The sequence below is a fragment of the Myotis myotis genome, unplaced genomic scaffold (genome assembly GCF_014108235.1).
Source record: "Myotis myotis isolate mMyoMyo1 unplaced genomic scaffold, mMyoMyo1.p scaffold_m19_p_18, whole genome shotgun sequence".
Taxonomy (NCBI): Eukaryota; Metazoa; Chordata; class Mammalia; order Chiroptera; family Vespertilionidae; genus Myotis; species Myotis myotis.
Genome location: NW_023416322.1, coordinates 24,630,498 through 24,646,337, shown reverse-complemented (window position 1 = coordinate 24,646,337; position 15,840 = coordinate 24,630,498). Strand labels below are relative to the sequence as shown.

The following is a 15,840-nucleotide window of genomic DNA, read 5'->3' as shown; positions in this document are numbered from 1 at the left end:
TCTCTCTGCAAAACTGGTTACTACAAATATGTGTTTGCTTGTGTGCATGATCTACTGCTTTATTTTTAACCTAAAAAAGAAAAAAAGATGTAAGGAATTAATCCTATGGTTAGAATAAGTTGACACAGACTCATTTACAACACAGACTACAGTTTCTCATTAATTTATCATTTAATATAAATGCTGACAGAAAGCAGATAAAGACCTTGTAGACACTTTCATATATTTACAAACCAAAAGGTGAATCACCTCCTTCTACTTGTTAAAATGATCCTTTTATCTGCAACTCATGGGAGCCCTAAACACTAATTAGAAGCAACATGAGGCTGAGTCAGTTTCCAAGGTAATAAAGGAAGGAAATAGCATTTTAACAAAATGTGGCATCTTTGATATAAACAACATGCACACAAATAATACTAAATTGAAAAAGATGGCCCTAATCCTTTCAAAAGCCTGCGACAAGCAGAACACACCCTTACTCGCACCCCAAGTTCTGCTGCCCCAAATATCTTCCTACTACTATATTTTTCCACTTCACTTGAAAAAAAATTGGAACTCTAAACAGATTTAAAGAGAGGAAAATGGTTCATTTCAAACGGGGTTCTTTTCCTTATTCCAAAAGGACTTCCAGGAAACAAAGTCTTCAAATAAGACTTTAGTTTGCCAAATGCTAAGAAATTATTCACACCCTGTGAAATTACAACCCATTGTCCATCTGTCTTCACTTTTTCTTTTTAAGTTGGAAATACTTGGAAAAAGTAAAATTTCATAAACTTCAGCAATTTAAAAATCAGCTATGACTTTAAGGCTCAGTACTTTTATTTCTGAACAGGTGGTGGAGGCAGGCAAGAAAGAATAGGGAGCAGAGGCAAGGAAAAAATAGGAATATAATAGGAATACAAGATTTTAAAAAAAGTATTTAGTCTAGCAATGATTTTTAACAGGAAATTTAAATTTCACTATGCAAAACTGTGATTTCATGAAATCATTCATAATCTGACTCAAATCTCATGGGCTCCTTTATTGACCTAGATTATTTTGTCTTGTTAAATATACCTCTGTAGGGCACAATCACATACAATCAATACGATTGGTAAATTACACAAGCTCTATCCCAAGCAAGTATGCATCAATGTTAAAAAGTTATTTTAAAAACAAAAACAAAATAAAACAAAATAAAATCCACCCAAAAAGGTGATAATGACTGCAGAATGTCTCGGGGAGACTGGTATGAGCCTAAAGACCAAATTGACCATAGTCAGGGGAACAGGGCAGCTGGGGTGACAAGGAAGAGACCACACACAAGAAGAGGAATCTCACAACTGGAAAATGTTAAATGGGTGAAAGGTTTTGCCCATTATCTTAATCTACTTTTCCACTGTTCTTGTTCCAAAAAGTCATAGATTCATCATAAAGTAAGATAATGAGGCCCATGCATCAATGAATAAAATGGGGGGAAAAATTTCCCCCATACTTTCTTTCATTCCCAGAAGGTGGGAAGAGAAGGAGAAAGGGGACAATGAAAACTTAGTCAATACACCTGTTAAAAGTAGTCCCCAGGGCTGTGTATTAGTTGAACAGAGGATGTAAAAATAATAAACAAGTTTAAACTGCCTTCAAATTTGAGGAATATTTTACAGGGTGGTTTAGATATGATAGCAAGAAGTGATTTTTTAAAATCAGGCAAAACAAAACAACCAGAAAACCAATTATTCACCCAATAGTTTTTTTCCATCATTTTCTACATCCTTTCATGCACCAGCTGGGGTGGAGTAAGGGGCTACCTGACAGTTTCCAGTTATAAGATGACTCTCTGAGTGTACAACCTGGAATGGATGCCAAAGACTTGTGAGCTCTGTCTACTTAGAGTTAAACAAAACAAAACAAAAAACCCCAACCAACCAGAAACAGTGAGACCTCAATGCAAGAAAATAACTCACCTTATGTTGTATATAATATACTAACTCCACAGGATTTTGTTTTTCTAAATATACATTTTTGTACACAATACTGTCTTGAGGTTTAAGTTCTCTCTCTTGGGTTATTGTGCCTATTTTCTTGTGAAAATAAAGGTTATTATCCTAGGGATGTTTTGCTCAGGAATAAAGTTTAGGGGAAATTCAGTGTTTGTCTGAAAGTTCAGAGGCTCTGAAAACAAGGATTCCAGTGGTAGGTAAGTACCTATATCACAATAGGATTTCAAAAGGCTCTTTACCCAGCTGGTTCAGTGCAGTATTGAAAATCCACCCAATTAGTAGAAGGTGTTACTTCTTCCTGGTGGTGGCAGTTTCCTGTTCTTAACATAACTAGTATTACTTCTCAATTATACTCTAACACATGTGAAGTATCTTTAGCAGTCAAAACAATCTTAAAAAACAAATCTTAAGTTGGTATTTACTATAATTAATAGTACCTTTTGACAAAAACAGCTTTTTCAAGTGACTCAGAAAGGTTAAATGAAGAATTAAAATATATATATTAACTGCAACCCACCTACAACTCCCAATAAGTCATTTCAGCAGGAAAATTTCATAAAGCTGAGCTAAAACAACAAATAAATATAAAACTCACAGCTGCCCAAGGTAGGGAGAATGTGGACCTGCAAACAGGCACAGGGGTAAAATGACGACAGCAGCAGACTGCTTGCTTGTCCAATCCTGAATGCTGAGTGACTGTTTTAGTTTAAGAGCTCTAATTTTCCTCTAAAAGGACAGGCCAATTTTTTTAGGAAGAGAACACTATAATAATGTAACATCAAATAAAAAATAAACAAAGTTGGACTCTAATAAGGTAAAAATCTAAGCAAGCACTGCAATTTCCAGGCAGGTTAACTTTTCCTTAAAAGTAACCGGGCCTTTGCTTTTAATGATATATAAATCATTACAGGTGATTTTTACAGATAGATTTTATGTATGAAACCTTTACTCAATCCTTTAAAATGAGCAAAAACAAAGTGGAAGAAGGATGGTAAGACCTCCACCCATCACCATTTATATACATGAAACAGCCACCACATACTCTTTAGTGAAAAGAACCTATTTTTCTTGGAATGTGATAATCTGACATATACAGCCCATAGTTAATTATGTCTCACCAGCCCATGACTTAACCATAGTGATAGGAGACTGTTCTTTAGGTACAAGTTAAAAAAAGCAAAAATACACAAGATGCTATCATGACAAAACAGTCTCAAAAAGAAGGGAAGGGACCACTTACACATAATATTATTAAAGATATTCCCTGATGAAAGAGAAACTGATGAATTTTCATTACTTTTACATTTTATAAGGCCAGCTAACATTATCAGTTAACTTTAGATAAATCTTACACAGTACAATCAACTCACAAATACTTAAAGGTTACACAATCAAAATGGCTACTATTTTCCCCAAACCAAAACAGAGTAAAGCACAAGTCTTTGGCTCTCCTTTAAAAAAAGAAAAAAAAGAAAAACAAAAACACCCCAGCAGGTTACCATTCTGAACCAGACCTTTGTTTGCCTACCAGTAGGGCAAATACCACATTTGTGCATCACTGAGTAATAACACCATTAGAAAAGGCAACTTCACAGAAGTTATTGGCTAAGCGAATTCATTTGAATGCTCTGTTTTGAGGCAGCAAACTGTCACTGTTGCAGATTGGGGAGGGCAGTGGGTAAATCAAGGGGAATTTGCAAGATAGAAAAGGGCCAGAAAATAAAAGAGAAAAACAACTTTGAGCTTCAACTCTGAAGGTCTGATGAAGTTATACATTCAAGATAGCAAATAAGAATCATACCAATTTTATGTCTTTTAGAAAAAGCAAAAGGATAAATACATGGGAACAGTGAGGCAAGGGAAGGGGAACGGATGGGAGAAGGGACTCAGCCACATTAATGCTGTACCAGATAAATTGTGTACATTCTGAGTAGCTGAATATTTGTAGCTGGCATTAGAAATAGTGTCTTGTCATTTGAATAATGTTAGTAGAAACCTCTGCTATAACTAACTTTTGATCAGAAAAGTAACAAGGAATGGATCTTTGGTTACGTTAGCCTCTGTAAAATAGCCAAGACAGGGCAAGCTACTGGACTTACATTGTGATAGTATCTATCAGTAAGGCAAAAGAGCTACACATAAGTCAAGAAACTGAATCCATATCTCTGAATCCATATTTTCAGTACTTCTACACTTTTCCAGAGACCCCTTAAAAGAAGAATAAGTCAAAGTACTTTTATATTTCTAGCTATAAAATTATGGTCTTACTTGAACAGGAGTGAACACAGTGCTTATTATTCCCACCTTGGCCCTCTCAGAATTGTTCCAATCTGAGACGTCCAAGTCTTGATTTTGAATTCAGTGAAAGCAAGTAGTCATTTTCAGAAGAAATTAATATTTTAATAAGTAGAAAGCATAAAAACTTATTTCCTATCTGACAGGTTTAATCTCTTATTTCTAATGGCATAAATTTTAGAAGCTAGAAAAAATCAATGCCTTTCACAGATTTCGACCAAAATAGGCGTTAAAACAGTCAAGCACTTTTGCCACTTTCCCTTACAGGCTCATGTATCATAAAGTAAATCACAGAGAAAAGGAAAAAAGAACCCCAAATTTTGAGGCTTTATCCTAACACTGCTTGTGAGCACTAGGAAAGCTTTAAGAATATCCAGGAGGTGGGCTACAGGCACATGGACAATATACTACTCCCCTGCCTTTCCATGCAGCCAGCTTGCCTCAAGAGTGTGGGACCTTAGAGAGGTACAGCAAGAATTAAGGCTACAATTTAAGAGATCTTCCTACCCCCCCAAATAAATATACCTTAAAAAGTGAAAAACTATTTTAAATCAATTCAAAACAGTGGCTTTCCTGGTTTTATTCAGAAAAGGAACACTGTATAAATTAATCCGTTCCTGGCTAGTTTGGAGTATCAAAATGGTGATAGCTAGAATGAGAGCATTTGAAGGCCACAGAATAACAGAAGCTATCAGGCATGGTAATAGATACCCCAATGGAATTTTACTTATTCTGAACTTTAACAAAATCAATATCCTTAAGTTTCATTTTGAGTTCCAAATTGAACATGTTAACATGTCCAAAGGAGAAGATCTGCCCAATTCTGCCCACAGAAGGTTGCAGGCCAAGAATGTTGCCTTTTATGGTTGTCTATATAGAAAAATGAAAAGTATTGGGGTTCTGTCAGACACACAGTTTCTCTCCTTCTCCCAAAAAAACAATAAACACTTAAAGAATAAATATAAGAGGGTTTTAAGCAAAACAAAAAAAGCACAAAAGTATATTAACAAAACAGAAGAATATGGATTTCAAATGAAAAAAATGCCTCATCTTCATTCAGTGCTTCTACCTCCCAATCAGTCATTTTATCGCAACAGCTGCGCTCATGCGAAAAAATCCTTAAAACATACCCAATATATATACAGATATAGCTATGTATATATGTATATATATATAATATATATAAATTTTTATTTAAATAAAAAAGAAAGCTCGAATCCCAAGCCAATATGTGTATATCAAATCCTTGACCAGCCAGGTCTGTAGGGCATAATCAAATTCAATGTGAAATAGTATATAAACATGGTGCCTTGACTGGGCAAATTAAATAATCGCTACTCAAAAGAGTGTTCTGTTTGGACTCTCCTACTGGTAGGCAATGGCAGGACTGAATTACCCCCCTCCCCCCAATTTGTTTGTTAATATTATGATGGACACAGAGCTTAGACTGAGGTTATGACCTCAGCAGGAGTTAAGGGTTAAGAAAATAAGAAACAAGAAAAATACAAACTCTTGCTTTTACCCAACCAAAGCAATGCAGTAACATTACATAACCAGTGCTTTCTGTTTTAGTAGTATAATACAGAAAGGGAAATTATAACAAATCAGGCAAACAGAGGGATGGGGAGAGTGACTATATCCAATAATCCCCACCTAGCATGGTTTATAGGGTCTTAGTTCAGTACAGACACGGGCCATCAGAATATGTGCAGCAGAACTAACCAAATTCTTCTTTATTCTTTTTAACATTTTCATGAAGAATCTTTTCAGTATTGTAAAACCAAGTCTCTGGAAATTAACCTGTAGGTACTTCTACCTACTTGTGCTAATGATTCTGAACACCAACAACTGATCAATTCAGAAACTATTCCCAGGATCCAGGCAAACCTTTGAAAGCCAGGGGCACCAGTATTTAGGGATTTTATTTTATATTTTTGGGTTTTGAGGGTAAAATAAAAGAATTCAGTGAAATAATGTGGCTCTGTCCATTTTAACTTGAATTCAAGTATTGCAGTTTTAAAACATGGTTGATTGTGCTGTGGTGGTTTTTTAGCATTCTCTGATTTCATCCGAAGTTCAATTTAGAAAAGCACAGGTCCAAATTTCCAACCGTCAGCTCAAAGTAGGTTATACACTAACCAAGTATTTCCAGTGCTGACAAATTAGAGTTCATTCTTAAAATAATCTCCATATAAATCTAACCAACAATCTGAACACTGGCTCTGCTTTCAGATTACGTTAAGAGAATGAAAGGGTTCCATGACATGGACATGAGGACTTCAAAACTTGTCTGGCAATTATCTCTGAAAGGTTAAAAACAAAACAAGAAATGAAACCCCCCTGAACAAAAATACGTTTGAACAACATAGGAAACACACTTAACACATGAAGGCAGTGACCCAGAGAGGAAAGGATAATCATGGCTTCCAAATGACAGCTCTCAGAAACCTTGATTTGCTGCACATTTTCTAACTGGTCTGTTACTGTCTTTTTGTTTATCAGGCACCAGAGGATTCTCAGAAAGGCTGGTGCTTTTTGTCTGTTTTAATTTATGGGGTTGTGATAGTGGGAAAGGATTGCAAGGCAGGAATTATACACTGGGTATGTAATAATACCAAAATACAAGAAAAACCTACTTCATTAAGATCATACAATTAATCAAACAGAGTGTATATATAATATCTTCTTTTTTTTAAAGCCCTGGATCCAAGGCGTCCAAAGTTATTAAAATAAAGTTCATTCACAGAACAAAAACAAATTTAATCTGAATTGCTTGCAGATACTGCTAATTTTCTTTTTCTTTAAATTAAAAAATGCATTAATGTGATCTATGTGCAGGGTTTGTTTTTAGTAGTGGTGTTTGTGCACATTGCCTCCGGTGCTTTCCCTGGACTTCTCTGACCACTCTCAGAAAAGAAGTTTAGAAGTTATCGTTCTGCTACCCTACGTCCTACAAATTGATTCGGAGCAGAACTCCTCTTATTTTAGGGAGCAGAACTGGGTGTAACTCCTGATCTCTGGGAGTCATTGTTGTCTCCTCCTCCTTCAGGGTCCTCCGATAGGTTCAGAGAGCTGGTCTTGTTTGATAGGAGGCTGATATTCTCTTGTGTCAAGGCTGACCCATTCGGCACATCACTGTTAACATTAAAAAAAAAAAGAAAGAGTTGGAATTTTTAAATAGGAGATAAAATGATTATTTAGTAGAATAAAATCAACAGGACCGTTCTTTCAGTAGTATGAAGACTAGGAATGGCTTTCAAACTTTAATTTACAGCTCTATATCCATGCTTTAGCACAGAGGTTCTCAAACTAAGGCTAGCTGCTGCCAGTTTTTGTAAATAAAGTTTCATTGGAACACAGCCTGCCTGTTTGTTGACATAGTGTCTATGGCTGCTTTCACACTATAATGGCAGAACTGAGAGTTTTGACAGAGACTATAAAACACATAATTTTAAATATTTACAATATGGCCTTTAAGAAAAATAATGCATGGGTTTAAATAGCCAAACTCTAAGCGTGAAAGCGACAAGGCATTAGCAGTTATCTATATATGTAAAAGCCTAAGCGACCATTATGACCGGTCAACTGCTCAACCAGTTGCTATGATGACACACTGACTACCAGGAGGCAGACGCTCAATGCAGGAGCTGCCCCCGGTGGTCAGTGCGCTCCCACAGCCAACCTCCCACAGTCCCTCCCCTTGGCCAGCTGGCCCTGTTCAGCTCAGATCACCGTCCAGGCTGAGGGACCCCACTGGTGCACAAATTTGTGCACTGGGCTTCTAGTTGTTATATATTGTCAGGAGGGCAACTCAGGACTATGTATCAACAGTCTCAAAATGTTCTAAGGGAATACTTAAAGATGTACAAAGAATTAACTTCAGGAAGAACCAAGAAGGCAGTATAAGGTATAAACCTGTATGTGCTGCCCCCGACAACAACATTAAAACTACAACTATAAGACAAAGCAGCTATCATCCAGAACCACGGGAAAGCTGGCCGAGTGGAAGTTCTACAACTAGAAGGAAAGAAAAAAGCGCATTGAGACCAGGTAGGAGGTGCAGAGGCACCAAGAACAGAGGTACAAAGACGCGCACCAGGAGGCTGCACCTGGGTGCGTGGTTTTTTTCAATCGGAAGGGAAAGCAGACTCTCGAATGCACTGAACTCATTTACGGCGAAACTCTGGGGACCCAGACTCCTACGGGGAGAAACTGGACTGTCTTGCAGTGGGTCGGAAAGTGAGAGTGGCTTTCTCGCAGAGCTGCTCGCAGGAATCATTGTTGCTGTGGGGGTGTGGGACTCGGGACACAGAGACGTGGAGTCGCGAAGAAGGCTGATGACAGCCATTGCTGTTTGCTCCGCCCTGGTGATTCTCTGAGAACCCGCTCCACTCAATTTACATCCCCATCCAACCTGTGCGCAGCAGGGCAAGGGAACCGCCTGCCCTTTTGCAGCCTAACCTAACAAACTGCAGCTGGGTCACAGAGCTCCAAAACTTCCAAACCCCAAACAAAGAGGAGAAATCTGCTGATATCGCTGTAGCTCCTGCTGGGTGGACTCACACAGTGGTTGACTTGGAGATCCAGGAGCCAGGGTACCCCTGGCCAGATACCAGATTTCAACTCCTCACATCCATAAGGGACACACTCAAGAAGCAGACTCACTGAGCACCAAAGCCCCACTGAAGCAAGTCCTACCCCATAAGGGTGTCTCCAGCACAGCAGTTCTTCCACTGTAGACACAGCGGGTCCTCACAGTCAGCCAAAAATGCAGAGACAAAGAAACATGTCACAAATGAAAGAAATGGAGGAAAGCAAACTAATGGAGGACATAGAGTTCAAAACCACAGTTATAAGGCTACTCAAGAATCTTCTACGAACCTCCGAGGAACTTAGTGAGACCTTTAAGGATCTTAATGAGAATGCCAAAAACATGGAAAAGGACTAGTCAGAAATTAAACATACACTGACTGAAATTAAAAATAATAAACAGAGATCCAACAGCAGACTAGAGGATCCCAAGAATCAAGTCAAAGATTTGAAATACAAAGAAGCAAAAAACACCCATCTGGAAAAGCAAAACGAAAAAAGAATCCAAAAATACGAAGACAGTGTAAGGAGCCTCTGGGACAACTTCAAATGTACCAACATCCGAATTATCGGGGTGTCAGAAGAAGAGAGAGAGCAAGATACTGAAAGCCTATTAGAAGAAATCATGACAGAAAATTTCCCCTACCTGATGAAAGAAATAGATTTACAAGTCCAGGAAGTGAAGAGAATCCCAAATAAGAGGAATCCAAAGAGGACCACACCAAGACACATCATAATTAAAATGCCAAGGGCTAAAGACAAAGAGAGAATCTTAAAAGCAGCAAGAGAAAAACAGTTAGTTATCTACAAGGGAGTACCCATACGACTGTCAGCTGATTTCTCAACAGAAACCATGCAGACCAGAAGGGAGTGGCAAGAAATATTCAAAGTGATGAATACCAAGAACCTACAACCAAGATTACTCTACCAGGTAGAGTCTACCCAGCAAAGCTATCGTGTAGAATTGAAGGTCAGATAAAGAGCTTCACAGACAAGAAAAAGCTAAAGGAGTTCATCACCACCAAACCAGGATTATGTGAAATGCTGAAGGATATTCTTTAAGAAGAGGAAGAAGAAGAAAAAGGCAAAGATCAAAATTATGAACAACAAAGTGACAACAAATAAATATCTATCAACAAGTGAACCTAAAAATTAAGTCAGAATAAACTGGTGAATATAATAGAAGCAGGGGCATAGAAAGGGGGTGGACTGACAATTCTTGGGGGGGAAGGAGGTGTGGGGGGTGTGGGAAGAGACTGGACAAAAATCTTACACCTATGGATGAGGGCAATGGCAGGGGGTAAGGGCATGGGGTGTGGTGGGAACCAGGTGGAGGGGAGCTATGGGGGGAAAAAAGAGGAACATCTGTAATAATCTGAACAATAAAGATTTATTAATTAAAAAAAGAATTAACTTCAATATCGTTTACTGCAGGGTGGTTCACAATATCTGACAGGTATCCTTCCAAACCTGTAGAAGAATTATTAGATGACACGAATAGAACAAATTAAAAACCAGGGAGATGGAATGGTGGGTGGGTTTTGAAAGAAGCTAAATGCCCACACTTTTTAAAAAAGACTAGAAAGGTATACATAAAAATGTAAACATTGTTTTTTCAAATAAATTAAAAAGCAAGGGAAAGAAGGAAATGTAACCAGTCTTAACAGATAATTCAATTTTGGATCTGTTCTAAAATAAAATTTTAGACTCCTAAATTTATGTGAAAATATTCTTTCTCAATGTATACAGAACAATGACACTTTAAAAATCAAATCATTGGGGTATTTCTGTCATGACTGTGTAATATATGACTATGCAAATGACTCTTTCTTTACCTGAATGTCAATGTAAGATCCTCGGTTGGAACCTTAGCTTGTGGTTCTGGTTGTCCATTTTCTGCTTGCTTACTTGTATTCAATTTGCTTTTCATATCCAGAGAACACTGGTTCTCCTTAAGAGAAGGAAAGAGAATGAAATAAATTCAATTAGCTTCTATTTAATGGTGCTAATGGAAGAGAGATCAAACAGAGATAATAGAAACTGATGATCCAGAAATCACATAGTTTTGTAAAATGACTAAAGAAACAGGCAGACTAAAAGAGAGACATACACAATAGAGTACAATCCAATTGTTCACTACCCAAGCTGAACAATAAGGGGGAGAATGCCTCAAGTTAACATGGAAATATCTCACATAAATGAGGACTTAGAAAAAGCAAGCCAAATATAAAAATCTATCTATAATCTACTTAATGAAAACAGAAAAACTACCCCATTTATTTGCTTAGAAAAAATGTGAAAGCTACACAACAACAAAGTCAGTTACATGCAAGCTGGGGGACTGGTTCAATCCCCTAAGATTCAAAATTTACCGAAATGGATGTTAGTACACTATGAAGCAAAGCCTAAGCACATCCATGGATATAATGCCACAGGAAAGGGTGTGTAGATTGTATCCCATAAGAAAAGCCAGATCATCAATAACAAGGGCTATGAAAACTAGAATGCTATTTGGTAACATGTAGTACATCTTTATATAACATGACAATATCAGCAAAATCATGAACAACACACTCCCACTGCTTCCTTAATCAGTAATGTTTAACAGAAATGTAGTAACTTCCAAGTACCTGCCTTGTTTTCCCTAAACGTTTTTTTGTAATGCAGAATCCCAACACAAAGAACACAGTCAAATCAAAAGGGAATGAGGAGAGGAATGATAAAATAGGATGAAAGCCCATCTTCATGAGACTTATTCTAAGCATTTATTACTCCTTGGAGTGCCTTGGGGTGATGATTCTACAGTTCTGGGTGATTCTACAACTCTAGAGCTATGAGTTCCATGATGGACGTTTTCCTTTCACCTTCCCTTTCTTTTCCCACCACAACACTCACCAAACTCAGTTCCCGGGTTCTCTTCCCGATTTCCCTTTCCACCTGGTGCAGTTCCAAGCTCAACTGCTCACTTGAGATCATTCCAGGCCATTTTGGAGGTGGTGGTGGTGGCTGTGACTGAGCTGCCAGGGTATTCACCTCCCTCTGCAACACCAGCCTGTTACTAACAGCCTAGTGCATGAAGCCAAGCACATACACAATTCAACACATTTCACACCATGCACAGAAAGGCCAGGCCCGATTTCAGACCACAGCCAAAAGCAGCTTATCACTCAGGTATTTGCAATAAAAATGGTGCAACTGTAAGATACTGTCTCTTTCTTTGAGTACTATGTGAAAATAAAAACATAGAGGATTTAAACTTAGTGAATAGTAATTTGATCTTAGGTATAAGTAGCTCTTAAAGAAGTCAACATTAAATGTACATTCTTCCCCCTTTTTATTTACATTTTTCTGAAGTAAATCCTTTAATTTCAATGAAATCTCATTAATGGCAAGGAAGGACCTTTAACCACAGTTGAGTTAAATATGTGATAAGCTTCCAAATGACGGTGATATTCTTTTGGGACAGAAAATGGGTCTAGAAATTTCAACTAAGATAAAACCATAAATCAGCAGCAACACTGAATTTGGAGTTTGAAGACCTGGGCTCATGTTTCAATCTCTGTAAAACTAAAAAACTTCCAACTAAAAAAGGGTAATAATAACATCTGCCTAACATACCTGTCAGGGACATTGTATGAATCAAATAACATGTGATAACTTATAAACTAAAAGAACTGTATTGATAAAGGTGCTATTATTATACAGAGGCTATTTTTAAAAGTCAAAGATCTAAGCTTCTATTTTTAAAATACGTATAAATAAATGCTGGGACTTAAAGAATATAAGACAAATTTTTAAAAGTTAAAGAAATATAAGAAATTAAAAACCAATTTTAAGTTAAAGCACATGTTGATAAATATCTATTGTGAAAATTTAGATAACCTGTCTTCTATCCTCAAGTAATAAAATAATAATTTTTGCACCATCCCAGAACTAAATTCTAAGTGCTTCAATTCTTTGAAGAAAGGACACCTATATACTAGTAACTGTTAAAGTGGTACTTCAAAAGATCCTCCTAAAATCTTTGAGCACTCTTCAAAAACTGGAGTAAAAAAATATTTATAGGCTGGTACCTCTAGTCCACGTAGCTGGGTCTGTTGGCTAATTTGATGGTTTAGCTGCTGCAATTCTAGTCGTAGCTGTTCCCTGTCAGCAGATGGAAGGGGTTTGCCATGACTGGCCACTTCTGACATGGATATTCTCTCCCTTTGGTGGGAAAGAAAGCATGGAACAAATTACAATGTTTGCTTTTAAAAAATACTACCTAGAAAAACAAAATAAGAGAAGTTGAATAATTTTAAAGGTTTGTAAAAGTAAAAAGAATGACTCATACCTTTCACTGAAGTGTCCCTGAGAAGGTATGTTTTGATGAGGTGAGTAGGAAGAACCTCCCCAGCCACCATGGGTTCCATATGGACTGTAATCTGTAAGAGAAGAGTAACTCACTGTAGAGCAACACAATCCACAGATTTGATTCTCCTAGGGCCGTGGTCGGCAAACTGCGGCTCGCGAGCTACATGCAGCTCTTTGGCCCCTTGAGTGTGGCTCTTCCTAAGCCTTAGGAGTACCCTAATTAAGTTAATAACAATGTACCTACCTATATAGTTTAAGCTTAAAAAATTTGGCTCTCAAACGAAATTTCAATCGTTGTACTGTTGATATTTGGCTCTGTTGACTAATGAGTTTGCCGACCACTGTTCATGGTCTAAAAGGCACAGGCATGGTATGTACACAGCTATCTGGAAAGATGTCTCCCAGTACAGTAACAGGGCACTGATGTCTGTTTTTCCCCCAGTGAAACATCAGTCTTGGTAATTTTTTTCTTTTGCTTCAATTAAAAAAAAATGAGAATGCATTATTTTAATAAAGAGTAATGAAGCTATTAAAAAACTAGGCAATCTTCATATCAGACATTCAATTTTAGTTTATACCCCTAGAATTGCCTGGGTGATAATTACCTTTCTACAGGGATAACTCCAAGGAAAAGTTTGAAGACAGATTGTCTTGGAAGATTATGGGAAGCACTGACAGTAAGAGAGTAGTAGGGAGGGTGCTGGGGGGTCATGTCTGTGAACCCTCTAGATGAGATTACCCAGGAAGTTCTTACCTGAAATATTAATAGATTTTGTGGGAGCTCCCTGAGGTGCCATAGCCTGCATTGGGCCAGCACCCTGATATATTGTTTTGGAAGTTCGAGAGATGGCACCAAACCGAGATACTGTTGGTCGGTCTCCAAATGGGATGAGGTCATCATCACTGGTTTCTGTTGCTCTTCTCTGATGATCCAACCGCTGGTCTCTCATTCCTTTACTCTCCACATACTGATAAGTAAAATGAGAAATCCACCCCACTCTTAGGTCTCTAATATAATTTCCTCTAACTGTAATTAGGTTGAAAAAGAGTACAATATCCTTACTGCTAAGATTAAAATCATTAGTTGCCTTTGGTTGGTTGTCATATAAAACATCACTTTTTAAACCTTTGATCATTCCACAATATTATATTTTACTAGAGGCCCGGTGCACGGATTCGTGCACTGGTAGGGTCCCTCAGCCTGTGGGGATTGGGCCAAAACCAGCTCTTGACATCCCCCAAGGGGTCCCGAATTGTGAGAGGGCAGTTCTTGGGTGACGCACCCTGGAATCAGGCTCCCTCCTCTCTGGTTCCAGGTCCATCACCTGAGAACTGCAACTGCCAAGTCACTGCAGCTCGGCAGCTTCTGCGTTGAGCGTCTGCCCCCTAGTGCAGTGATGGCGAAACTTTTGAGCTCGGCGTGTCAGCATTTTGAAAAACCCTCACTTAACTCTGGTGCCGTGTCACATATAGAAAATTTTTAATATTTGCAACCATAGTAAAACAAAGGTTTATATTTTTGATATTTATTTTATATATTTAAATGCCATTTAACAAAGTAAAATCAACCAAAAAAATGAGTTCCCGTGTCACCTCTGACACACATCGTAAGTTCGCCATCACTGCCCTAGTGGTTAGTGTGCATCATAGCTACTGGTCGGAGCATCTGCCCCCTGGTGGTCATTGCGCATCATACCTACCGGTTGCACAGTAGAACAGTCGCTTAGGCTTTTATATACAGTAGGGCCTTGACTTACGAGTTTAATTCGTTCCGTGATGGAGCTCGTAACTCAAATTACTCATATGTCAAATCAACAGTGAACAAGTGAGATGTTCACTGTGACGTTCACTGCGCCAACTAGCGGCGGGGTATCTGAAGCTGGCTCGTAACCCAAATTTTAGCTTGCAACTCAAAGCAAAAAATCGGCCGAGAGACGGCTCATATCTTGAAAAACTTGTTAGTCGGGACACTCGTAAGTCAAGGCCCCACTGTATATAGATATCATGAGTCAGCTCATATATACATTCAAATGTAATTTCATGACAAATATTTACCCTTACTATATGAAATGTACTCTGGTATTTATATTGTTATTCTAATTCATTTCTTTAAAGACCCATCATGACCCAATCAGCTAATTTCAGAACTCAGTAGTTAGAAAAACATTGTTTAAAAATGTAAGTGCCAACACAGGACCTTCAAAGGGATTCCAGTCAGAAAGAAATAAGTATTGAAATAAATAGAAATGGAAATCTAATTGTAGACCATTGCTACTGAAAGTATATAGTGTGGGAGCAGCAGCAGCGGCGATTGGAAAATATTAGAAATGCAGACTCTCAGGTCCCACCCCAGTCTTTCTCAACTTGAACCTGCACTTTAACAGAACTTTAGGTAATTTATGTGGACATTCATGTCTGAGAAACAGCTAAGAGATTTTCAATTACATCTAGGTTAGGTTGGCAAACTTTTTTATTTACTGATCTAAGAAAATGAGGTTTTTTTTGCTAATATTTGTTACTTTACTATAATAACCCTTTCTGAAAGCCAGATACAAAGCAAGGGTTTCTGTTATCTCTGCCTCCTCATCTCATTCCTGTTCTTAGACAGTTTTCTATGGCCTAAAAA

At 37.9% G+C, this 15,840-nt stretch overlaps 1 protein-coding gene across 8 annotated transcripts in view; it reads right to left on the bottom strand.

Annotated features, from left to right (window-relative positions):
- Positions 1-152: 152 nt before the first annotated feature.
- Positions 153-15,840, bottom strand: part of RC3H1 (ring finger and CCCH-type domains 1) — a 66,496-nt gene continuing 50,808 nt past the window's right edge. For 4 of the 8 annotated variants that reach the window (XM_036344369.1, XM_036344371.1, XM_036344374.1 and 1 more), the window contains 6 exons: positions 13,969-14,182; positions 13,195-13,285; positions 12,935-13,067; positions 11,757-11,927; positions 10,697-10,812; positions 153-7,406 (listed from right to left, as the gene is read on the bottom strand). In XM_036344369.1, coding sequence (XP_036200262.1) covers positions 7,256-7,406; positions 10,697-10,812; positions 11,757-11,927; positions 12,935-13,067; positions 13,195-13,285; positions 13,969-14,182 — 876 coding nt within the window. In that variant the 3' untranslated portion in view covers positions 153-7,255. Of the gene's footprint in view, positions 7,407-10,696; positions 10,813-11,756; positions 11,928-12,934; positions 13,068-13,194; positions 13,286-13,458; positions 13,690-13,968; positions 14,183-15,840 lie in introns of those variants that run through there. The other 4 variants (XM_036344372.1, XM_036344373.1, XM_036344375.1 and 1 more) reach the window with 4 other exon arrangements.